This window comes from Lutjanus erythropterus, chromosome 9 (genome assembly GCF_056507025.1).
Source record: "Lutjanus erythropterus isolate fLutEry1 chromosome 9, fLutEry1.hap2, whole genome shotgun sequence".
Taxonomy (NCBI): domain Eukaryota; kingdom Metazoa; phylum Chordata; class Actinopteri; order Lutjaniformes; family Lutjanidae; genus Lutjanus; species Lutjanus erythropterus.
In genome coordinates, this window is record NC_139325.1 from 41263030 (window position 1) to 41289182 (window position 26153).

The following is a 26153-nucleotide window of genomic DNA, read 5'->3' on the forward strand; positions in this document are numbered from 1 at the left end:
GAAGAAAAAAATGTCTTAGATTTTAGCCTCTCGAATTTAAACATTTTCTAGTCAGTCCTTGACAGACAATAAACTGAGTATCTTTGAATTGTAGTCACTTTTGAAGATGTCACCTTGTGCTTTGGGAAACAGTGATCAGCAATTTGCTGTCATTTTTCTGACATTTTTTGGACCGAACTATTAACCAGTTAATTGAGAAAATGATCGACAGATTAATCGATGATAAAAATAATTAGGACTTTGAGCACTACAACCAACAAATCATTTTTCAAGCAAAAATTCCAAACATTTGCTTCTAAAATGTGAGATTTGCTGATTTTCTTTGTCTTATGTGACAGAAAACTGTGGGAGAGTTTGTGTGTGGGACAAATCAAGCGATTTAAATACGTTGTTTGTGGCTCTGGGAAATTGCACAAACATTTTGCTAAATTTTCTGACATTTTACAGGCTGTTAATCGAGAAAATAATGAACAGTGAAAATAGTTGTTCATTTCAGCCTTAATTTCAGACACTTTATACACTAAATAATATTGAATATTTGACAGAACGATCAATAAAGGTATTATTTGTTAGTTACAGCCCTAGTCTGCAAAAACTGATTCTGAAATGTAGTTGGACTAACTTTGTGTATGAGTAAGAGCAGAATAAACCATGTAAATAGAGGAAAGCTATTTAAATGCAGTTTAAATAGCCCCCCTCCCACACACTCATACACACCACCTTCCTCCCACCACCTCCACCCCCCGCATGCTCTCCAAAACTCTTAAACCTTTTTACAATGCATCTTTAGTCATCTCAGCACACACACGCACACACACACACACACACACACACACGGCACACACTCCCACTTATTTGCCCAGACAATAGCTAATAGAAGAGCTCTGTGAGAATTATTCCTGTGTCGTGCTGCATAGCGCTGTGTCACGGCTCCTCTCTCCAGCCGCAGCCCTCCTGCTCTGATATTTGTTTATTAAGGGAAAGTTTCAGTCCTTTAAGAGCCATTCCTGTTTAAAGGGAGCCTTTACTTTGAGATTATGACATAGCTTTTTAATATAACTGGTGTCGTCTCGTGAAAAACACGGCGGGCGTAGCTATCCAAAACATGAACCTTTTTATGATTATGTTTTTTTTTATTTTTTAGTGGGTGGGAAATGAGTTTGAAAACCTGCAGGTTTGGAGTTGTAATAGCACTTGGCAGCTAGGGCTCGTCTGTTTGTTTGTTTGGCTGGTTCGGTTTTCTTTGGGCAAGAGGGACTCAGGAACTCTTGGAATGTGGCTATGTGAGTGTCCTCGGATGGGCCGTTTCTCTTATTTGCTCCTTTAATCTACATGTCGCACTCCAGCAGAGAGAGCCTAATTTTTCACCTTCATCATCTCTGCTTCTCTTGGCCTCCTACGACGTTTGTTGCTCCAAGCCTCCTCGTTGCCCTCCCCTCCTCTCCCCTTCCCTCTCATTGCTTTTTTTTCCCCGTTTTTTTTTTTGTTTCTTCCTGGGTAAAGGGTGAAGCAGCCGAGGGAGGCGGGCAGTCCGCGGCGGAGGCTTCGCAGAGGGCCCACAGTGGGCATTGTGTCCGAGCCCGAAACAATATTTACCGCAGCCCTCTCTGGGCTCCCTGGAAACAAAGCCAGTATTGATCCCCCAAATGAACCTACACAGCAGTCTTTATTGTTAGATCTTTATCTATTAAAATCAGGGGAGGAGAAAAGCAGCTCTTTCAGCACATTCCCTGGCATCTGTCGGCTTATTGATTGTTTTGCCAGAGCTGTGTGCATCTTCTGGAATGCCTGGGATCGGAAAATATTAGAATGTGAATCATTTTAATCGGCAGGGACAATAAATGTATGAAAATTTGTTCAGGTGACAGTACAGTGGAGACATACTTAGAAAGTAGGGCATCAGGGCACCTCATAAACAGTGTACAACTGTAGATACTTTCTTCATCAACACTTTGGGAAAATTCTGTTGATTTCATTCAGACTGAGACTCCAGAAGGCCAAGTTGTCTCCTGCCCTTAAACTTTCTTAAATTTCAGGTATGTTATTTCAGAAAAAAATGGCATATTGGGTGATATTTGCACAGTGGGTCCCTTGAACATTTGGCAGTCTTTGGACAAGGATTGCTCATTCCACCTAAAAGCAGAGCCACTGTTGACACAGACTAGTAAACCTCAGGGCACAGAGGTGGCTCGGGATTTGGAGCGCTGCATCATGGGAAGATGATTTTGGGTTGGCAGGCAGAAGGAAAGGCTAATGTGAGCCCAGATCCTTGATAGTGAATAAAAAGTTTATTGTGCCAAAAGGAGGAGACATATGAGCAGAAGGATTTTTGTGGCTGGCAATAATAAAGTGATAATTCTTTCTATATATATTTACAGCTGCAACTAATCGATTAGTTGATTACTTCATTATTTTAAGTCATTTTTTCTGATTTCTTTTGTTCTCTATTGACAGTAAACTGAATATCTTTGAAAGCAAGAGTATGCCACGTGGGCTTTTAGAAACAGTGATCAACATTTTCTAGTTTTCTTCTTTTATGGGCCAAAAAAGCGAATCGATTAATTGAGGAAATTATCAACAGATTTATCGATAATGAAAAGAATCAGTTGCGGCATTATATGGATTTTCTTATTAAACTTATCCAACCGATTGTGGAGCATCTCTGTTATATTATTGTCATTATCTTAAAACCTAGAAGATGAACTTAAGACCGTAGGAAGGAATTCTCCAACAGTTGATTAAAGAAAGAAGCTTCTTGAAATGGGATTACAGATGGAAAAAACATCTTTGAAAACCTCAGGAGGAAGATCACGGAAATTACTTGACAAAAGGGCATTTCTAAATCAAAAAAGAAATAGAACAAATCCAGTCTCTGAAATTGTTCGGGTTATTGTGATCATAAGGAAAGTTTGATTCCTCTTGATGATGTGAGAGTTTGGCATTGAGACAAAGAGGTCAGGGTTTAGATAGGAAATGCCCTATAAAAGATGAAAAATGTCTTTGTGGTCAAAACTCATCCTTAAGTTAATATCTGTCCAGAACTTCCACTCAGCAGCAATTTATTCACTCAGGGCCTTTTCACGCTGCTGTGGGTTAACACTCTGTCTCCAGTCATTTCAGTGAGGAGAAGGCAGCAGAGGAAAAGGGGTTTTCATCACTGCGGTTGCCACTAGAGATGTCATGATATCAGAGTTTTAAACTTTGATGCAATACTAAAATAAAAAACACCTCTTCCAACACCACAGCAAAAATTATAAAAGTTCTAGGCACAGAAAATAGATTTTATTTTGTTCTTTTTTTTTTTTATAATGGACACTGTCTGGTTTTGCTGCAGGCCAAATTTCAGGCAGGACAGTAAAGACTAAACTAAACTGAAATCTTGAATGAGCACTTAAACTTAAAAAATATATTGATACTTCAATATCTTTGCCAACCTTAGTTGCCGCCCACGTGAACATGCTCAGATTTTGCTCGGCCGCTCCCAGAGTACACCGTGTTGGACGCTTAACGGCGGTAACTGGCATTTTCCAGTCAAATAGAAAGGGTGGGCATCACGGGTCAGAAAGAAGCAAACATATACAGAGATTCGCATGCGAGGATACATGCTCTGGACTTTTGGGTTGGTTATACCACGAGCCTAAGGTCGCTAGCTAGACTCCTCCATTGTGTGGCTCCCTGCTGGTGGAAAGAGCTTTCTGACTCTGTTTGAGTCCCTCTCAGTCTTTAAAAAAAGGCTGAAGAACCAGCTCTTTCATGAACACATTTTCACTTGATTGACTGTACAAGATATCCATAAAAACAAAGAAAACAAGCCAAAGCATAATATGCACTCTTTGCATTGCTGCTTGCACTGCATGTAGCCACCTACATCATGTCAGACTTGAACTTTGCTTCATGGCGCTTACTTGTGTTCTTTCCTGACTAGATCCTTGCCTGTTTTGTATGTATGTTGCTTTGGATAAAAGCGTCTGCTAAATGAAATTGTTTATTGTAATTGTAAATTATTATACCAATGCTATGACGCACACTGAAGCACCTGCCTGTCATGGCAGCCATGGAATGCAGTGTCAGCTTTTAAAAACGCTCTTGTAGGTAAGCGGTTGTCAGGATGGTTACACCGTCAGTGTGGAAGGGCCTGCACTCTCCCTCAGTGTAACTTAATCATCAGTGCTAAATATTAATCTTGTCCCTTTGCAAACACACGTAATACTGAAGGTCAAAGTTTGGGTTAGGGTGTGAAGAAATGTGAACCTGTCTTATTTTTCCTCTGTGTCCTCAGGCAACATGCTGCCTGTGTTCTGCGTGGTGGAGCACTACGAGAATCCCATGGATTTTGACAGCAAGGAGGAGCATGCCGAGTTCGTCCTGGTGCGCAAGGACATGCTCTTCAACCAGCTCATCGAGATGGCGCTGCTGTCACTGGGCTACTCCCACAGCTCCGCGGCCCAGGCCAAAGGTAACCGCCTGTGTCACTCGTTGACTCACATCATCAGCTCTTCATTTTCCTCTCAGTTCTGCCACTTTTCTTGCTCTATCTCTCTAATGCTCATTAACGTCTTCTCCACAGCGCTTTCTGACACGCTGTTACTTCTGCACACTCTTTATGCCTCACACACACAGGCTGCACACACACTCTGTGACCATAATAGCCTACCGCCAGCTGATCTGAAGCCACAGTAACACATCCTGACACTGATCCCAGACAGGAGATGCTCAAGTCTCTCAGGGGTCACACACACACACACACACACACACACACACACACGCACACACACACACACACACACACACACACGCACGCACACACATGCAAATTCCCACACAGCTGTATGCTCCTTCACGCTAAGTCTAAATGCACTCAAAAATTTTAGATCCACATTCACATACTGTGCCTATAAGACAGTAGCACACACACATACACACTCATACTGTATATATTTATACACACGTACGCTCTGTGACTCAGTGGGTGGGAGGGGCAGGTGGAGGAAAGGGTCTGCTAATTGCACTTGAGCACACGCAGGCCGAGGGTGGCTGTTTCAAGGTGCCTCTTAGCATGCTCTTTTATTATAGCCTGTCCATCACACTTACACACACACACACACACAGACACACAAACACACACATCCTAGTCCACCTTTCCCATAAGCTTGCATCCTGCTGTGTGGGCTGCCACTTTTTTAGAAGCAGTCTCAGGAGACATTCTTACATGATTATTGGGATTTCTCTTACAGTGTTTATGGCACCAAGGTGCTGCTGGACTGGCTACATGTGGAATTATTCACACACTGCATATGTTAGCTTTTTTAAAATCAACCTATTTTGTGAGCTAAGGTGCTAAAATAAACTTCTTTCTATGTTTGCTTTTTGTTTTCCTTATCATGCTTTTGTGTCATTATTCCCTTGTGTGTCCACGTTAACTCATGTTTTTGTGTGTGTGTGCGCGTATGTGCACGTTGCATCATCCAGGTATGATTCAGGTGGGGAAGTGGAACCCCGTCCCCCTGTCATACGTGACAGATGCACCAGACGCTACAGTGGCTGACATGCTGCAGGACGTCTACCACGTGGTCACGCTCAAGATCCAGCTGCACAGGTAAGAAACACACACGCACAGAAGCGTCATGTTTGCCTCGACACAGGGTTTCTACAGGTCTTTTAAAAGTCTAAAATCCAATAATTAGAAATGAATTGGATTATGAAGTCAGTTATTTTTATGAAGTTGGATTAATTTCACTCACTTTTTGGGAAAAATTTGTTTTGAACACGCACAACATGTAAGTTCTGCTGAGTTGTCTTCATCATTAAAACAACCACCACTGAGGATGAACGTCAGTCTGACATGACTCAGGTAGAAATCACATTCATGGATGAGGTGATGTATAAAAGTATTAGTCACGTTACATTTAGTCACGTTTGCCGACTTCCTTCCTCACTCTCTGACGTGTTTTCCCTGAAGTCATAGCGACTAGCTGCCACCGTTCCCTTGAATAAATTGTAGAGTTTTCTGGGTTCACCATTGTTGCAAACATTTGAGATGATGTAAGTACACAGCTCAACAAAATATATAATGTTACATGTTATAGTTTTAAACCAGTAACAACTAAGCTGGTCAGAATTGATCGAATCAGCTAGCAGAAGTCTTACATTATGCTAATTAATAAGAAATGAATCATCATAATTTTTTTGGAAGTATGGATGTAAAATAAGTCTTAAGTTGCATTCATGATGGTCTTCAAAGGGTCTCAAATTTAACTTGTTAAAACCTATAGAAACCCTGTTTACAACATATACTAGAAACTAACACACATGAATGTTTACATGTGCACTGACCCAACATGTGTGTAGATCACAAGGCTGGGCAGTATATTGATATTATATCGATATGGTCATATGAGACTAGATGATTTTTTTAGTTTTTGGATATCATTATAGCTTCTCTTTTTTTATATCTTGGTCGTTTCATGGTTTTTAAGGCTGTATTTACTTGCATTTTATTTACCAGACTGTTCTAGCTGTTTTGATATTTGCATTTTTTTCACTTAGTAATTATATCCATTACAAGTATGAATATCTTGGCACATCATGATTCAATTCAATTCCTATTCAGAGGGCTACAATCCCATTATACAACAATTATCGATGCATCTTGATACATCGATATTTTTTTAGTTCTATTCATAATTTATTGGTTCTCACTGTGTGACTAGTTGCCACTTTTAAAATGTAATGATCCACAATTTATTTAGTTAGATGCATCTTGCATGCAAAGCTAAAATGCCTCCATATGCTAGCTTTTAAGTTGAGGGGGCGGTGGCAGATGAGATTGTATTGACTCAGCCATCCTCAACAAAACTCAAGACGTAGTTTAGTTTTAGAACACAAACACGATGCAGGTTCATGTCCGTTACGTTTCACAGTCTGACTGGTTTAACCTTAAGGAAAAAACTGGTCTGGTCGTACGAAATTGTTACAGGTGATCATAATGCTGAGAGTGTGGTTTCAAATTTCTGATTAGTGACTTTTTTGCATCAAGTCTTTCAAGAGAAAATCATGATGCATCATTTCCCCCCATCTGCAACGTCCACATTACTGATGATTACATATCAAAAATCTGATTGTGTTTTGTCTGTATCGCTTAGCTCTGGCAGATCGCACAACTTGTTTTTACCTGCCTACCACCCACACAAGTGCAGTGTCATGACCCAGAACACACACATACAGTACACACACACACACACTGTGATACATGTAACGGTGCAGTTTAACCCGTCAGTCTTTGCTTCCAACACTCACACACACAGCACGTATTGTATGCCCAGAGGCAGGTGCCAGTCTGCCAATGCCCTCTGCATGTTTGATACAGAGAATAGCATTATTACTCACACAGAGCAGACTGACCTTTCCCAGGAAATGGGAAAAACCCATTTGAATACCGAAAACTTCCTCGTTTCACAGTACTGAGGAACCACAGAGGCCGGATCATTTGTCAATTTAACCATTAAGTGATTGTAACACAGATACCAAAATCATGCTAACAGTGTAACTTACACTGTGATGCGCAATCAAGTATATTCATCTCCTGTAGCTGATCTACATTTAACTGCTAAGTGATGTGCAGCTGACACTGGCGTTTTTGCATTGGAGATTGGTCAAATTATGTATGATAATAAAGTAACCGTATTTGAAACAAGCACTACTGGAGCTTTTTCCATGAAGAAAAAAAAAAGGCTGTGGTGGGCAACTGGAGGCTCATGGCTAAAAATGACTCTGCAGCAGATGAATACAAGGTTGTTCACCTGAAATAGCTCCATAAATAAAACTGGCTGCACTGGTTATTTTAAGTGAAATATATTGCTTCTGAATCTACAACGCATATAATAAAGAAGACTAACAAGCTAAAACCCCTCTTCCACAGAGTGCTGCTAGCTGTCCTGTGCCATCACTCACCATACTGTATGCTAAATGCCGCTCTGTAGGTGTGAGGCTTCGCTGTATTTATACACACAGCGTGAAAATACGAGCATTTATAGGTATGGGCGCAAACGGGCTCATATGTGCTCATAGACACACACACACACACACACAGATACACAAACAGCCGAACGGCGCTGGTGTGGAGGCTTGTGCCAGCTGCTGTTTCTACTCTTTTTCTACCTCGCTCTGTCTCTTCCTTCTCTTTCCCCTCTCCTTCTGTGCCCCCTCCACCGCCACCCACCTTCACACACACACACACACACACACACACACACACACACACACACACACACACACACACACACACACACACACACACACACACACACACACATTCAGTGATGTGAACACGTCCACCAGCCAGAATACAGAAGGTTGTGTTTATTTCCGGCATGCTAGCCCTGAATGCATGGATAGCTGTCTTTCTCCACTACCCCTCTCTGTCTGTCTCTCCCTCCTTCCCTCCTCTTGTTCACTTCCCTTCTCCCCAGAGGCTTCCTCGCTGCTGGAGCAGTTTAAGGTGTTCTGGAAAATCCATTGTTTGTGTGTGCGAGTGTGTGTGTGTGTTTTCTTACAAGCAGATGTTAGCCTCGACCATTGCACGCATCCTTTTCTCTTCCACTCTCCTGTTATCTCTCTGCTCGTAAGGTTTCCAACACACAGACTGGCAGATTTATGGACACACATACACGCACACACACAGACACACACACACACACACACATGCAGACACACAGTGTCTCGTGCACTTGTACACTCATCACCCCTCACTCAATCTCTCATCCCTCTCACTTGTCAAGTGTCAGGGCAGGTTTAACGAAAAGTAATTCAGCGATACGTGCAACGCAAAACACGTCAGAACATATGTCGTGCACATGTGAACTGTTCATCCAGAGCGAACTGGGTGCACTCACTGGTGCTCAGTTCTGTCACTCCACCCAACACATAAAGATATTTCTCATTTTAAAAACCCAGAAGCCAGAGTGTTCCTCAGGTAGAGCCGAATCCCTGCGGCACGCAACTCTAGCACCAGCCAACGTCAGAGCCAATCTATTTGATATATAAATCTATTTTGATTTTGCTGCATATTGTTGTCAGTATTGTTATTGTTTGGTATTTGTTTTTCCCCCTTTTCTCTTCCCGCCCCACCATCCCTTCATCCTTCCCCACCTCCCCCCACCCCCACCCCCAACCCCCGCCCTGACTGCCGCAGAAATCTAGCCAGTAACACCTTAAATTGTTTCGCCGAGCACAACGAGCCAGGAAGGTAGAAGTAACACGAAATAATAGTCGCCACATGCAGCTGATGTATAATTCATGCATCAATCCAGCAGATGTGTTGTATAAAGTAATTAACTAATCAGAACAATCAGGAGAGAGAGAAAGAGAGAGAGAGGGAGAATATGAAAGAGGGAGAGAGAGAGAGGGGCAGGCAGAGAGAGAGAGAGAGAGACAGAGCAATCTCCAGATGCATCTGCTTGATGCGCCAAATGAAATCTGTCTGTCTTGGAGGGGCGCTTGCAGCAGGAAAAAAGAGCGAGAGCCCGTGTGTGTTCAGCTCTCTTTCTCTCTGGTTTCCTCGCTGTGTCTCTACCTCTCTGTCTGTCTGATTGTTCCACAGATTTGGACAATTCATCAATGTAGTCTATATTTTAAACAGGCTCGGACTAATGTTGCAACCCTGTTATAAGCGTCTGTTTTTGGCACAGTGAATTCTACAATGTTGGTCCTGACAGAGCACTCGAATCGTGCTGAAACAGTGATTGGTCAGTCGATCGATAGAAAATTTATCTACTATTTTGATCATCTGTTAGTCGTTGAAGTCATTTATCAAGTAGACATGCCTGTCGCTGTTGGTCAGACAGAAACAAGCAATTTTCAGATGTCATTTTGGTCCTTTACATTACAAGTAATTATATTTTCACTGTTTTCTGAGAAGGACTAAACACTTAATTGACATAATGGAAAAAATGTATTCAGTATATATTTTTAAGAGGCTTGGACTAATGTTGCAACCCTGAACACTTGAGTAGAATCACTTGTTAGTCAATTGATAACAAATTTATCTAAAAATTTGATCATCTGTCAGTTGTTGGAGTCATTTATCAAATAGAGGTGTCACAATTATAGTTTTAAGTAGAAAATCGAGTAGAGTAGAATGGATGATTCTTTTGTGTCCATCCTTGTCCAAAGGAAGGAAAAAACAACACTTAAAAGATGACAAAATGTAGCTTACCAGCCGTTATATCGCACTTCATGCCATACATTTTAAAGAAGAATTTGAAAATGTAAATGACAGGGCATTAAAAACCAATGATCTGTTGATCTTTACTAATCCAAACTTGAAAGTCTAACAATACCATAACCATAAGTGCAAAATAAAAAAAAAAAATGTTTCAAGTCGAACCACAGATTTGGTGAATCATGACACCCAAGTATCAAGAAATGTCCAACAGTCACTGTCAGATGGACAAAAACAAACAATCTCGGTCGCTTGATTACATGTGAGGATCTTTTTCACTGTTTTCTGACAAGAACTAAACAGTTAATTGACATAATGGAAAAAATAATCAACAGATTAACCGAGAATGAACAAAAATTTGAACAAAATGTAAATTGAACGTGATGTTTTTATACATTTTTAATTATGTGATGATTTTGATTTATCAGTTCAGAGGTTTGGCCAATATGTTAATATTTTAAACAGGCTTCGACTAATACTGCAACCCTGTTTTAAACCTCTGATTAAGGCAAAGTAAATTCTACCCAGATTTACAGAACACGTGAATACTTATGAAAAAAATCATTGATTAGAAAATTTATTGGCTATTTTGATAATCTATAATGAAATGGCTAACCGTCACTGGTTTCAGCTTCAGGCTTTTGCCGCTTTTCTATGTTTTATATCAGCAAACTTCATAATTTCACCAAATTTTATGAAAACCACTAAACAATTTGAAATGGCATGATGTGCTTTGTGGTGTCGGTGTTTTCATGGACACCAAACAAACCCATGTCGCATCTCTGCACACAGGGTTTTAACCATAATTAACATTTGAAACGATAAGACCAACTGTCTGGAATTGAACTGTGGTTCATTGTGAAACCAATAATCGATTCATCTCAAATTACAAGCAGTCACCGTTTTCTGACAAGAACTAGATGGTTAATTGACATAATAGAAAAAATAAATAACAGTTCAATCGACAATGAAAATACTACACTTTATGTTTTTATATTGTTTAATTATATAATAGAATTTTTATTCAGCATTTTAGATCCATTTTGGGATCCGGCTGTTATTCCACATTAACTCCAAATCTTTTTCTGAAATAAATGATGTTGGATGAGGAAGTGTTGCAGGCTGGATACTGCAGGATCACTTTCCTAAGTTGCTTCAATATTTGTTTGGGTCAAATTTATTTACAGATTTAAAGATTTGTGTTATTACCCCTTTGCTCCATATATCAAGGAAATGTCCAACCCTCACAATCAGATTAAACATTTTTGATATTGTGTTGCTGAATTTATGGCTTGTGTATTTTATCATTTCATTCAAGATACCATCAGGGCTGCTGGCTTTCCTTTTCTATCTCAGTCTCTTCTCCATCTGAATTGTTTCTCATGCTCTCCCTCCTCTCCCTCTACATCCCTATCTCCCCCTCCTCCCCCCTCTTTCCTCTCCCTATCTTATGTTCCCCCTCCACCCCACGCCCCCCGTATGTCTCCTCTCTCTCTCTCCACAGTTGTCCTAAGCTGGAGGACCTGCCGCCCGAGCAATGGAGCCACTCTACAGTAAGAAACGCCCTCAAGGAGTTACTCAAAGACATGAATCAGAGCTCTCTGGCTAAAGAATGTCCCTTATCACAGGTGCTGAAGCCCAGTCTGCTTATTAAAAAAAAACAAACAAACCCAAAACAAAAAACAATTAACGCCAAACCCCACCCCTTCTTGCTACCATACTGCACAACAAAACAAACACCCCTATCTTCATCACCTCCGTCTTTTATCCTTTACTTATCAAATGCCCTGAGTTTGATCAAGTGGGAAAGAGAATCGGCATAGAAAATCCAAATCAATGGGTATTGTCATTTGTTTGCATGATTTTTTTTTTTGTGTGTGTCTTTTACCACCCCCAACACACACACACACACACACACACACACACACAGACTTGAAAGCGACAGCAGCCAAAAAGCAGAGGTGTCGTTGAACGTATGGTTATTGTTGGATAAACATTGGCATAAACCCAGAGCGATCTGGATCGTTTTTGTTCTTTTTCTCATTTAGTTAATTCTCAACATTTCATAGCACCAGGCTGGAGATATGTACGTTCACATGTTAGGTGTTATAGTCTGTGTTTTGTTTAGTTTTTTTTTTTTTTCTCTGTCGGCTGGGAGGTTGGATAGAAAGCACCAGTGCAGATATTGTATTAACAGGCAGTGTAGTCAGTATATCATGAAGGCAGCTCTGGAGTGAATGGAATGAAACGGCAGTATATCTCTCACAGGGGCCAATAATGTGTGTGTGTCTGAGTGTGTGCGTGTGCTTCCCGCTTGAGTATGTTTGTGAAATGTATATCAACCTACAGGACGTGTATGAGAAAGTGTTATTTGTGTTTTGTGTGTGTGTGTGTGTGTATTTAGATCCAAGCTTGTGCGTAGGTGCCTTCAGTATGAAGCCAGCTCCCCTCCTAGGCCACCGTATGGTCACCTGGAGACCCTCATTTGCGCTGTGTGTGTGTGCGTGCGTACGCGTATGTGTGAACGGCTGTTCTCAGTGTGTGTGTGTTTGTGTGTTTAGCCGGGCATGAGCAGTGCGCTGATGATGTAAAGAGTCCCTGGGTGGCGTTCAGGCGGAGCCCAGCCCGGTCTGGTAATCACCCTGTTTACGGTCCATATGTGAAGACGGCTCAGAAGAGAGCACACGCGAGCTCGGAGGATCTAACACACAGCCACACACACACACACACACACACACACACACACACACACACACACACACACACACACACACACACACACACACACACACACACACTCCTCAGACACACATTTGCTATTTTCACATACACACTCATCTCAAATTAAACTGAAGATTGTTTTAGCTTTCCAGTGAGGATGAAAGAAGGTCCTGAAAATATCTTGATCTGAATCTGTCTCTTTCTTTACTGTTTGTATTTTAACAGCTGATTTTATCCTGAATTCAGATCTAAATGATGTTAAATGTTCTTACATTTACTGCAAACTAGGGCTGGGCAATATCTTGATATTATATCAATATCATTACATGAGACTGTCATCTTATATATTATACAGTAATATGACATGACTGTTGTCCTATTCTGGTTTTAAAAGCTGCATTTACAGTAAAGTGATGTAATTATTTGAACTTACAGACTGATCTGGCTGTTCTATTATTTGCCTTTGACTAAATAGTCATTATATTCACATTACTGATGATTATTTCTAAAAAAAAAATTGCATTTTGCACAAATCTCTTTATCCCCCAGACCTAACTACATTTCATACATTTGGGCCATTAAATCTCTGTGTTGATTCCTTTTGAGCCACAATATTCTATAAGATCATAATCATATGTTTGCACTATTTAAGAATTTCTGGTATGTTGTTTTATAGAAAATCTGTACATTGAAATGTATCTATATATCATATATTGCGGTACAGCCAAGAAATATCAAGATATTATTTAAAGGCCCAGCGCTACTGCAAACATTGTTGTGCATCCCTCTTAGTAAATAGTTTATAAATCTTGCTTTAAGTCTAGATGAAAAGAAAAATACCTCTTCAAGCCTGTTGGATCACATTCTCACGGCCGATGCAGATAAGATAACCAATAAGTTCAGACATTTTTGTCTTCTTATAACCTGTAGTTTATGCACACCTGAGGGTAAGATGAGCAAGAGACGGATGATTTAATATTCACCAAAAAATGTCACAAAAACACTTTGGCTTTGATGTAAAATGTGACAGGCAATATCAGGCGATCATTTATCAGCTCCGATATGTATCTTGCATCCCAGCTTGAACCAACCAATTTCAACCAATAACTTCATGACATCCACCCATCAATCAGTCATCAGGTTTTACTGGCAAAGATTCAGCAGCTAGCTAGCAAGCAACAACACAACTATGTTGTGATTGCTTTTGAGTCTAATCTAAGCCGTGATTATTTTAAACATATTTTGTATTTATTAGACTTTGCCTAGACCTTATTTTATTTATTTATTTATTATTTAATTGCCATGTGTGTTTATAAAGAGACAACTGTCAAACTACCGATCCAGTTTTTTTCTGTAATTTAAGGAGAAACTGACAGCTTTGCTATGTGTGAGCCCTTATATCCTGATCATCTACATGGATCTGCCTTGTTCAAACATGGCTGCCATGATGGTCTTAGACATCTGTTACTCTGCGGGGTTTAATGTGGCCTGCTACGCCCATAGAGTAGTGGTTTGTTCCTCCTAAACCCAATTGGTTCAGCCGACCGGTTGTCACGTTTGAGGGCCGTCCCCGTGTCGCCTCGAGACACGGTCTCCCTGCGCTGTGATTAGTGATGTCACCGCCTGCATGTAGCCTGATGAGAAGGTGAGAAGCCAGGAAGCGCTCGGCCCGGCCCTCTGAGGTTTACGAGTTGACAAAAAAAAAAAGTGAAATGAGTGGGAGGGGAAAGGGGCGTAGCAGGAGTGAAGAGAAGATTGGCACCTTTTTTGAGGATTAGTGTTTCCTTGATATTCTGCTGCGTAATCCTGGGCCGAAAAGAGAGGTTAACAGATGAGAGGAGCACAGCAAGTGAGTGAAAGAGAATTAGCTCACCTCTGAACAGAGCTCTGAAGAGAGAGGGGGAGGAGGGGTGGCAGAGCAGGGAGGGGAGGACCGGTGGGGGGTTATTTTGTGAAATGCTGCTTTTGTCTGGGGCCTTGTCAAACATTTAGTTTCATTCTTTTGTAGCGGGGAGTCATGCTTTGTGTGTTTGGCCTACAAATGGCACGAGGAAACTCAGAGAGAGAAAATGTATTCACTCATGCCCATTGTCACTCTGCTAGAGGAACTGAGTCCAACCTGTGCACATATGAGTGAGTTTAAAGGGACAGTTCACCCCCAAATCAAACACGCATATATTTTCCTCTGATCTGTGGTGCGATTTATCCATCTAGATATTTTTAGTATGAGTTTTGGAGATACCGGTCATATTTCAAATATAATGGCACTCGACTTGTGGTCACCTGAAAATACAGATCGCTGTGTTTCTGTTACCTTTTATATCACAAAAGAGCATGGGTCCTCTTCCACAGAGGCCACCATCGCCTTGTTTCCACAGTAGCCCAAAACAGACAAACCGAACACCGGATCTAGATTGAGCCTTTTGCGTTTTTCACAAGTTTTGCAGCCACCATAGATTTTTCCTACAAGCTTGGAAGGAGAGGGTGAAGTGGTATTCAGCTGGTTGCCATCTACAACCTCACTGTTAGATGCCATTAGAGTCCTACACACCGGTGCCAAAAAATTCAATACTTGTGTCTCTCTTCAGAAATAATGACCCGGAGACCTTTTGCGAGCAGTTTCATGTAGGAGGTAAAAGGAAAAATTTGCATTTTTGGTTTTGGGGTAAAGTGCCCCTCTAAAGATTCACTGTAATCGCTTAGAGAAGCAAAATAAAACTTCTCCTGATTCTGCCTCAATCAGCTAATCATGTTGCTACAAAGCTTAGCAACCCCCTTGCCCATGTTCACAGAAACTATGGCAACAAACGACACACCCCCACCACCGCCACCACCACCCCACTCTTTCCCATTGCCACCACCTCTTCTTGCCCACCCCCTGCTCAGTCTCACTGGGCGGCCCCTGATGCACCAGCTGCTGCGTTGCGTAGCAGCAAATAGTCATCAAAATGCCATCTTTGTAGGTCTTCACCACCTCGGCTGCCATAGGCGCAACCTAGTTGCCAGTGTGTGTGTGTGTGTGTGTGTGTGTGTGTGTGTGTGTGTGTGTGTGTGTGTGTGTGTGTGTGTGTGTGTGTGTATGTATGTGTGTGTGTGTGTTAGATTGAAGGTGGGAGGGGGGGGCATCCCAGTTGAGGTGGGTTTGTGCCATAATTGAGCTGTGTTAGATGTTGGCGAGAGACAAGGCACAGTGTTGCAAATGGGATGTGCTTTTTCCCCAGCTGATTCAAGACATCAGGCTAAGTTGGAATGTGTGTATGTGCGTGTGTTTAATTGTGTGTGTGTGTGTGTGTGTGTGTGTGTGTGTGTTAATCTGCATGTGTGCATTTGTGTAACTGCACCATGTGTGTTTGTCTGCAGGGGTTGTACTTTCTGTGTGTTTGCATTTGCCAGTGTGTGCACCACACTCTAACGCTGGCAGCTGGGTGCCTACAGTACCTGCCTGCTGCACCGCTATTCTCTCTCTCACACACAGACACACACAAAAACACACACAACAACACACATGCATGCGCACACATGCACACACACTAACTCTCTCCTTCTCTCTTCCTGTCTCCCATGATGGGGAGTGGAGTAGATGTTGGGGACCGATAGTAGCCCAGTACCACTTCCTGGTCTTGCTGATAAGCTCTCTGTGCTGCAGATGGCTATCACTTAAAGGGTCCACACACACATGCTCATGCACACACACGCACTCACACACACTGGCACACACACACACACAGCCATGCTACCTGTTGACAAGCCCTAGCACAGCCCTCCCGCTGGCACCGCAGTGGCAGCAGAGGCTCTGGTTATCTGCTTGATTTCACTTAGTGCGTATGCGTGTGTGTGTGACAGAGCAGCGGGGAGAGGCAGAGACAGAATAGGTGTGTGTGTCTGTATGTGTGTGTGTGTGTGTATTGTTTCGTTCACACATACACGCAGGGCCCCCTGTGAGAGGTAGAGTGATGTATTGAGGGAGAGGGCTGATTAATGAGGAGCGTTTATTAGAACATCTGTGTCAAAGATGGCGGAGAAAGAGGGAGCGCGAGAGATAGAGAGAAAGATGGGAAGAGAGGCACACCATCTTCTGCAGGCCTCTTGTTTGTTGCCTGGAGCCGCCTTAGCCCAGATATACTGTAAATAAAACATGTCAGGCTGGAGGAGAGGAGTTCATTATCCTGCCGACTTAAAGGAGGATTCTTCTTACTTTAAATTTATGGTTTTCAGATGGATCTTTGGCTTGGGAGTTGGCTACCAGAACCAGGTTAAACTGGGATGTGTGGTTTGCCGTTCCTCTAATTGTCTAAACATTGTCACAACACCATTCATTCTGATGTACACCAGCTTTTGCACATTGTAAGGAGAAGACAGGAATTATAATTTTAAGGCCAAAGGAGGTAGAATTTGCAGTTGCTATTTCCTAAAGCCAAAATTTTATACTGTACATTCAAAAGAAAGATCTGCTTCATGCATAAATGTATGACCCATTAAAAGGGCAATTTTAACTTCCTAACCCTAATCTGAACTCTATTGGGGGTTTTCATTGAATGATGGCTTTTCAGTGCATCTATAAAAGGCTGCTTTGTTATGCCATGTAAGTCCAAATGCAGACCTCTTCACCTCCCTGTTTTTCATCGTGATGGCAAGATGCACCACAGTGTGGCTGGCACAAATTCACACCCATCTGCACTCTGCAACGTGACTCTCGCCTCACTTGCTTATAGTATATTTGACTTTGAAAAAATAAGCCGCTAAACAGGCGTGACAATGTTCAGCAACCATTGACTCTACCTGGCACAAGCAGGTATGGTGAGTCTCATCAGGATGATGATTAGTGGTTACAGTGACTTTTGTTCTGTAAACAGTGACGCCTATTAGTGAACTCAACATTTAATGGCTTTTGTTTTCTCTCAGTTACATTTTAAATGGATAGTTAAAGGTTATTTAATACAGGTTTGTACCTACAGTAGATGGGGGGGGTCAACACACTCCCAGTTTGGAGAAGCAGAGAGAGCCTCAGTGTGGAAGCTAAGCAACGCTATGGACAGGGTCAGCGACAAAACGGATTTTAGCCACTTAAAATAGATCGATCAGTTTACGCTTTATTTAGAATTTTTTCGGACAGCCACCAAATATTTATTTAATATTTAAACCAACCAAGCTTCGTGAGTGAAATTAGTCATTTTAGTGCACGAATCATGGGAGTCGCTGGGCCACCGCTGCTTCGATCTGTTAGTTTGTTTATGTTATTGTGTGACTTCGGTCAATCTGAATCACTCACTGCTTCTTTACACCGGGGGCTTGCCAATCGCCATCTACTGTAGCTAATAGACTGACTATTGATAAGTAGCTGATACAACCCCACCTTAAATAATCCAAACTATTCCTTTAATGCTGTTGCACCAAGACTTGGCATGTAGCTCAGTCAATGTCTTTGAGAACTCTAGCTTTTATAAACTTTTTGTGTGGTGTTATTGGCAGCAAGTAGAAACATTCTGTCACATGAAGCTAAAATAAAGCTTAAAGCTGATGAGCTCTTGCTTCAGTTCCCTCCCTGCTGCAGTTTGACAAAAGGAAACTTGTGCCCTTCTTCCTGCGTTTGTGTTTGGCGTGTTCTGGTTGCTCGTGGTGTGTTCAGACTTCGGAGTGGGGCCATCCCATTGGGTGCGTACAGCTTTAATAAAGAGGTCAGGAGTTCATGGTTAGATCGACCTTTCTGCAACACAGCTGCCATCCTTTACCCTCCTTTTGTGCAGAAAAGCTGGAGCCAGAGAGCCAGAATCATCCTGTACCAGTTCATTGTGCTCACACCGCCATGCTGCTCTGCCAGAAGGTTCCCCCGCCATCCTCCAAGCGCATATATTATAAAGAAATGATAAAGATGGCATACCTGTAATTTGAAAACAGATGGTTTGGTTCTTTTGAATATTTATAACAATCAAAAACAATTTCTCCTGCACCAACCTCGCTATTCGCCCGGAGGCCGGCAAGGTGTTAAAACATTCATTTTAATGAAACTAGAAGGAAAAAAATATCGGCTCTTTGTTTTTCTGAGGCGAAGGAGGGCGGTTGAAGTAAATGTAGAGAGGGCAAAGAGTCGACTGTAAAGGGGGAGACGGGAGAGCGACATGCTCAGTGCGGCCCTCGATCTGCTTGAAGTTGTTGTTTTTAACAGATTGTATAAATAAAGAGATGAAGAATAAAAGAGGTTTATCCGTTTATGTCGCCCAACTCCCCAGATGCTGATACTCAATAAGCCTTTTTGAAGGTATATTATCTTTCCTGCCGCCTGCTCTTTGGAGTCACACTCAGTTGACCTTATAATTTACCCACTCTGAAATAAAAAGAAATATTCAGACAAACTCAACGGCATTTGATAAAAAAGAACAGATAAAAACCTTGTTTGATTTAATTTGTTTCACCTTTTAGAAGAGGAGATCCAAAAATTTCTGCATGTCTTGAATACTTTTTCATTTGGCTTTTTTTTAGTGCTGGGTTTTACCGTGTCCCTATCTTTTATTTGTTTTGACAAGCAACAGTGTTACTGCATGTTTCACAAGCTTTAATATTATGTCTGTATTTTCCACAATGAGAATCTAAAGTCTCTCCCTTTCGTTCTCTCTCCCTCTCAATCAATCTCTCTCTTTCAGAGTATGATTTCCTCCATTGTGAACAGCACTTACTATGCAAATGTGTCGGCGGCAAAGTGTCAGGAATTTGGGCGCTGGTATAAACATTTCAAGAAGACAAAAGATATGATGGGTAAGCAAAACGGAGGGGCGCAAAGTATGGCGCTCACACTTTTGTCTCTTTGCACACACACATTCACACACATACACACACCAGTCGCCATTACAATATGTTCTCTAACCAACCGTCTCTTTGTCTTCCTGCCGTTGCATGAAGCAGAAATACATTTTTATCTTGTTATCTAATAATTCAAGATTACTCCACACTATTTTGCTGTTGAGCACAGTGTAATCTTTGATTTATCCATTATTGCTTTAACTAACACTAATGCAGGAGCCAAATTGAGGCCTCTGACTGTTTTATTTTTTGTTTGTGAGCACTATAACGCTTTAGTTTTCCATGAACAAAAGGCAGCAATGACTTCAACCAAGCCACCGCCTAGTCTGAAATTCAATTAGATTTTCTTATCAACCCTCTAACAACGCATGCTTTATATTATCTTAAAAAAAATCCCCTTTGACCCGCCAGGAAATGAGGTTATATGATACTACTAGCACCCTAGCTGGGAGATAGAATTCCTGTATATTTTTATGTCTTTTGATTAAGCAGAACACCACTCTGTTGCAAGGCTCATAAGGCAGTATAATGTTGAGATATTAGCTTTAACAATCTGTTGAACAATCTTTTTTCTTTGCCAGTGTGCTACTGCTTGCAGTGATGACAGATGAGATATTATATCAAAATGTTTTCACAGCCACCATGCAAATAGTGTGTTGTGATCATATCTTATCTGATGTTTTTTTTTTTTTTTTTTTTTTTTTTTTTCTTCAGTTAAAGTGGCAACATACGCTGGGAACATTATTTACTTCAGACCTGCTGTACTTGTATTCTCTCGCATACTCCTACACATTTTCTGTCATAATTGTTTTCTACGTGGTTTTATTTTTCAAAAATGTGGCTGCCGCAGCTGCCGGTGTGGCCTTAGTGATGCCAGTGTTTTAAATGTCATATTTCTGCTTAGCTGGAGTGGGAGAGAAGTACTGTAGAAAGCCTTAACCTTGTGTTTCTCTCCTCACAACTCTACACTGTATGCTGTGTGTGTGTGTGTGTGTGTGCGCGACTGTGTTTGTGTGTGTGTGCATGTGCGTGCCCTGCCCCGCCATCCGACTGTGTAGGCATGCGCCAACCCTCCCAGCTGGAGGGCTACCTGGGGACATGTGTCCTCCGTGAGAGCCCGCGTGCCAATGCACTAGGTATGTTGCAACATGGGCACACACACAAACACACACTTTGTTTAGACACTGCATGGACATAAATTACTAAGGCTGCACGATATGGTGGAAAAGAAATCGTATTCCGATTATGTTGACAGATATTGCGATTTCAGTATGAGTAGGAATGATCATTTTTGAATCACGGTTTTTATTTTCACTGAAATAAAAGTTAAAATCATGAGGATGTGACATTTGTTGGGCTCTTTACCAAAGAGACATGTTTTCTTACATCAGGAGGACAAGATTTGTAGGCCAGGGCATCTCTGCAGCACTACAGTACTTCATTATAATGCTGTTTTGTCACACATTTTTCCTTTATGAAAAAATTACAGCTGCTGCGATTTGGATATTGCACTTGGACATATTTCGGTAATATTTCAATTAATTTGTGCAGCCTTTTTGTTGACTTACCATAACCTTAACCAGGACCACTACAGGCTTAACCCAGTCATTAATTTAACTTTAATGCAAACTTCAACCTAAACTTAATGAAAAAACAAGACTTAACCCAAAAATATAGTGCTTTACTCTGTGTGAACCAGTTTTTTTAAGTGACTGTGTGAACAGATTTTGATAGATTTGGGGGGGGGTACATAAACACACACATACTGATTAATCTAACTAGTGAGGATCTACATCCCTTCCTTAATACCTAACTTTACTGCTTAATTTTAAATGACTGTGTTGCCTAAACTGAATCTCAATTAAAATCTTAATCTTAATCTAAAAGCCAAACAGCAATAAAGTTAAATTAAAATGACTTATTCACTTAATTAGCTCATACTTTGGAATTTGGTACTAATCCTTCCCTCACCCTCAACCTATAACCAATTCAGGTCAAAATCAAGTCAGACTTTATTTATACAACCCAATATCACAAATTACAATTCACCTCAGGGGGCTATACAATCTGTACGATGTGCGACACACTCTGTCCTGTAGAACCTTGAAAGAGTAAGGGGAAAAATCTCCCCCCCAAAAAAACATTTAACAGGAAAAAAATAGAGGAAACCTGAGGGAGGGCCCAGAGGAGGGATCCCCCTCACAGGATGGACAGACGTGCAATGAATGTCACGTGTATAGAACAGCAGAATTACATTAAAAACAGAATTTGATGACAGAGTTACTGATTCACAGAATTACAATAGAAATGTGAAGAATGTGGATCCAGGAGGACGTTGAAACAACTTCAGCTGTTGCTTGTTGAACCTGGAGGAAAGGCCACAAATTCACATTAACAAAATTTTACTTTTAGATAGATTAAACTATAAAATATATATATGCAAAATACATGTAGAGGGATTTGGATCCAGGAGAGCAAACTTTTAAAATAACACAAGTGGCATCACCATCAACATAAAACTCCCCTTTCAGCTAAAATCAGAATAGTATTTCCTTTTGACTTCAAACTGCTTAACTGTTCAAGTTGTTTTTTCTTTTTTCTGTCTGTGAACATCAAGTCCTGATAAGAACAAAACCACCGATGTACACAGAAGCAGTGATAACATCAAGACATGCTTACACACATCCATCAACCTCCAGCGCCCACGTGTCATGTTAGCCAAACCTCAGACTCAAAAATCTTGGCACACAAGCTTTCAGGTGCCCAACGCATGCCCGCAGCAGCCCCCCCACCCTCAATATTCATGACGGGCTGCTGTCTGCTGTACGTGGCCACAAATGGTGAAACGCCAACTTTGAAGGCTGGGAGACAGAGAGTGGCTCGGCCGTCCTGTTGTGCTTTTGGCAACTGGCGTCACGTGTGACACTGCATTTACTTCACCGCGCCGCGTTTAGTGAGCAGTCTGAGCCTGAAGTCAGGGGGAATAAGCACCTGGTCACAGGTACCGGCAAAGCCGCTCTGCCAGCTGAAGTGGTGTTACCGGCCTCCAGCAAACGTTGCGTCGCTTCTTTTGACGTGGCACCGCTGGTGCGGGGAAGCCAACACAAGAGAGAGAGTTGGGTCACTTTGTATGTCTCTCGCTCTCTCTCATACTCACACATACACACACACACACACATACATGCTCCCTCCCTCCCTCAGCCCACATCCCATTCCCATTGTGTGTTTAATCCGGGGCTCTTTTGTGGCAGGATTCCACACGAGGACTCCCGCTTCTGTGGCAGCCTTTTTCTCCCAGGGCCTGCCATGCTCTTCTGTCACCCCTTCTCTTTTCAATTTGCATGGAAATGCCTCCGTGTGCCTGTGTGTTTGTGTGTCGTGAGCATGCCCCCCAGCAGTCTGTGCGAGCAAGCATATGCGCACACACACACACACACACACACACACACACACACATATTCACATATGAGTGAATAGACACGCCATACCATCAGAGCCAGGGAATGCCAGGGATTATGGGAAGAGATGTGATTATTACCAAGATTTTTTTTTGTTTTGTTTTTTCCCCCCACATCATTTGTTTTCGACAAACGCTCAATAGACCCGTCTTGGCCGGGTGTTTTGTGCTTGCTGACAGTTAAGAAACAGGCAGCTCAAACACACGATTATTGTGGGTATTTTTGGAAAACATCCATGCACTTAATCTTTCATCTGCTGAAAAATTCAGCTTGTTGAAGACCCCCCCCCCACCCCTCCCTCCCCTCCTCCCCATAACAGCAATTTACTCTTTTCACAATCTCGTACGACGCCTTTCTGTGGGATGTGGAGGCCGCAGCACACTTCTAAGGTGTTAATGTTGCCATCCGTATGAATTCTTAAACGCTGCCCCCTCACTCACTCACTCGGCACGCAAAAGAGCCTCAGCATATGTGAATTCCTTAAAGAGAGGCGGAAACCTGAAAACATTCAGCTGCTCCAAATGCTCATTCACTTCGCTGTGGGTAGTACTTTGAATGTTAAATCATTGTTTTCATCCTCTAAGCACATAATTTAAACCTGTCTTAAAATATTCCCTAGCAGCCATTATGGACTTAAAGATTCCCAAAGCAAGAGATGCCGCAAAAATCTCCAAAATGCCATTAAATGACAGCACATAGATATTTTTTTTGTGCTTCACAGTTAAAGTGTTTTAATACACTCAAACAAGTTTCTCAGGTTGCACACCCGCTCTGTCCACTGCGTCCTTTACATTTACAGTATTTTTACACCGTCCTCCCTTAAAAATGTCATATTGGCTGGCTTGTGTTCCCTATTTTAGAATTAAGGATGTAAAGAGAGAATCAGATTTATCAGCATTGCTTCTGTTTTTGTGGACACACACATTAATCCTGTACGTACACATACACACACTCCACTGTCTCTCCACTGTCTCTCTTTTTTTCACATGATGAGGCCACAGACGTTCTGAACTTAATTTCGAAGGCATGGGTTGTGGAAGATACAGGTCAAACACAATGAAGCTCTTTTATATCTGCTTTTCCATCTGTTTTTCCTGTTTTTTAACCAGTCGTTGGCTGATCAGCTGTTTCCTTTGCGATCAGGGAGGAGGGGGCCTGTGGAGGGCACTGGCTAGAGAAAACACACTGAACTCCTCTATCATTTGTTAGTGGTTTGGGTTTCTAGTTCTGAATATGTGCTTGGCTGCAGAAATGTCTTCCCATCCCGTAGGTCATGAAAGTAAACAGGAGTGTTAGCTGAAAGGCTAAGATCCACTCAAGGCTGAAGTTTGATCCAATGCAGAGCAGATCTGTTTCATTTCTTCTGATTAGAGGCTCTAGCTATGGTGACATTAAACTGATTTTCATGATTTTATGATTATGTTGTGAACGTCTTTTTTTTTCCAGATTATCCAGAGCTCGTAGTTTTAGTTCTACTCCAACATTCTCCTCCCCTTTTTTTCTCTGTGGTGTGACTTTATATTACGGCTGCAACCAACGATTATTTTCATTTTCAATTAATCTGTTGATTATTTTCATGATTAATCGATTAGTTGTTTGGTCTATTAAATTAAAGAAAATGGTGAAAAATGCCGTTCAGAAGGTTAGGTGACGTCCTCAAATGTCTTGTTTTGTCCATAACCCAAAGTTATTCAGTTTATTGTCATAAAGGAGTAAATATTCACATTTAAGAAGCTCAGAGAGGAGAATTTAGACTTTTTTTCTTAAAATTTACTCTAGTTAATTAATCTATTTTTAAAATACTTGGTGATTAATTTAATAATCAGTTAGTTGTTGCAGCTCTACTTTATACCAGTTATTTACCCAGTCTTTGCTTCATGTCCCTGTCTCTGTCCTCTCCTCCACCAGAGATGGATGGCTTGTCTGACCTCTCTCCACCCGGCTCGAACCACAACCACAACCACCTGGGCTTCTCCCAGCAGCAGCAGCCCATCCCCGGCAGCACAGCGGAGCAGACTCCTTCCTCGCCGGTGCCCCCACTGTCTCACGCTCCGCCGCCACATGGCGGCCAGACTGGCGGCCGACAGCCCCAGCTCCCCGGCCTGCACCACCCGGGCCTGGTGTCCACGCCCATCAGCCCCCAGCTGGTCAACCAGCAGCTCGTGATGGCACAGATCCTCAACCAGCAGTATGCAGTGAACCGGCTGCTGGCGCAGCAGTCCCTGTCGCAGCAGTACCTCAACCACCCACCTGTCAGCCGCAGCTCCCACAACAAGCCCCTGGAGCCACAGGTGGCTTCAAACACAGAGGTGTCCTCCGAGATTTACCAGTGGGTGAGGGACGAGCTGAAGCGGGCCGGCATCTCACAGGCCGTCTTCGCCCGTGTGGCCTTCAACAGAACCCAGGTGAGGAGGAAAGAATAACAGCGACTTCTCAAACTTTAAAACAGCAACATTTTTAAATTACTGTCAGCACTAAAATTTATTGGCATTACTGAAGCTTCTGGAAGTTCTGATTTGGCTGCAGGTTGAGACTGAATATTCTCAGATTTAACCAAATTTAATAATACGCCAAGTCGATGGAATATTAATTTGTCGATCGTTTCCTGGATTAATTGATTAGTAGTTTGGTCCAGAAATGAAGAAGAACGTTGATGCTTCCCAAAGCCAAAGGTGACGTCCTCAAAAGTCTTGCTTTGTCCACGACCAAAAGATTTTCAGTTTACTGACAGAGAGCAGTGATTCCCAACCTGGGGGGTCGGGAACCCCCAACAGGCCGCAAGATAAAAGTGAGGGGCCACAAGATGATTAAAGAGATGAGAAAGAAACCCAAAAACCTTTCTGTTATTTATTTATTTATTTATTTTTTAATTAAAAGCAAATCTGGATATTTTCACCTCTCCAGGCCTGTGAAAAAAGATAAAGTCACACTTTGTCCGCACACAAGAGGAAGACTTGTGC

The 26153-nt window shown here is 41.9% G+C and overlaps 1 protein-coding gene across 8 annotated transcripts in view; it reads left to right on the top strand.

Annotated features, from left to right (window-relative positions):
- The window catches only part of satb1b (SATB homeobox 1b), a 79142-nt gene that overhangs the window by 17428 nt on the left and 35561 nt on the right, over positions 1-26153 (top strand). For 2 of the 8 annotated variants that reach the window (XM_084727627.1, XM_084727628.1), the window contains exons 3-9: positions 4280-4456; positions 5470-5596; positions 9191-9244; positions 11724-11847; positions 19579-19690; positions 20794-20871; positions 25102-25598. In XM_084727627.1, the coding sequence (XP_084583753.1) occupies positions 4280-4456; positions 5470-5596; positions 9191-9244; positions 11724-11847; positions 19579-19690; positions 20794-20871; positions 25102-25598 (1169 nt within the window). The remainder of the gene's footprint in view (positions 1-4279; positions 4457-5469; positions 5597-9190; positions 9245-11723; positions 11848-19578; positions 19691-20793; positions 20872-25101; positions 25599-26153) is intronic. The other 6 variants (XM_084727630.1, XM_084727631.1, XM_084727635.1 and 3 more) reach the window with 6 other exon arrangements.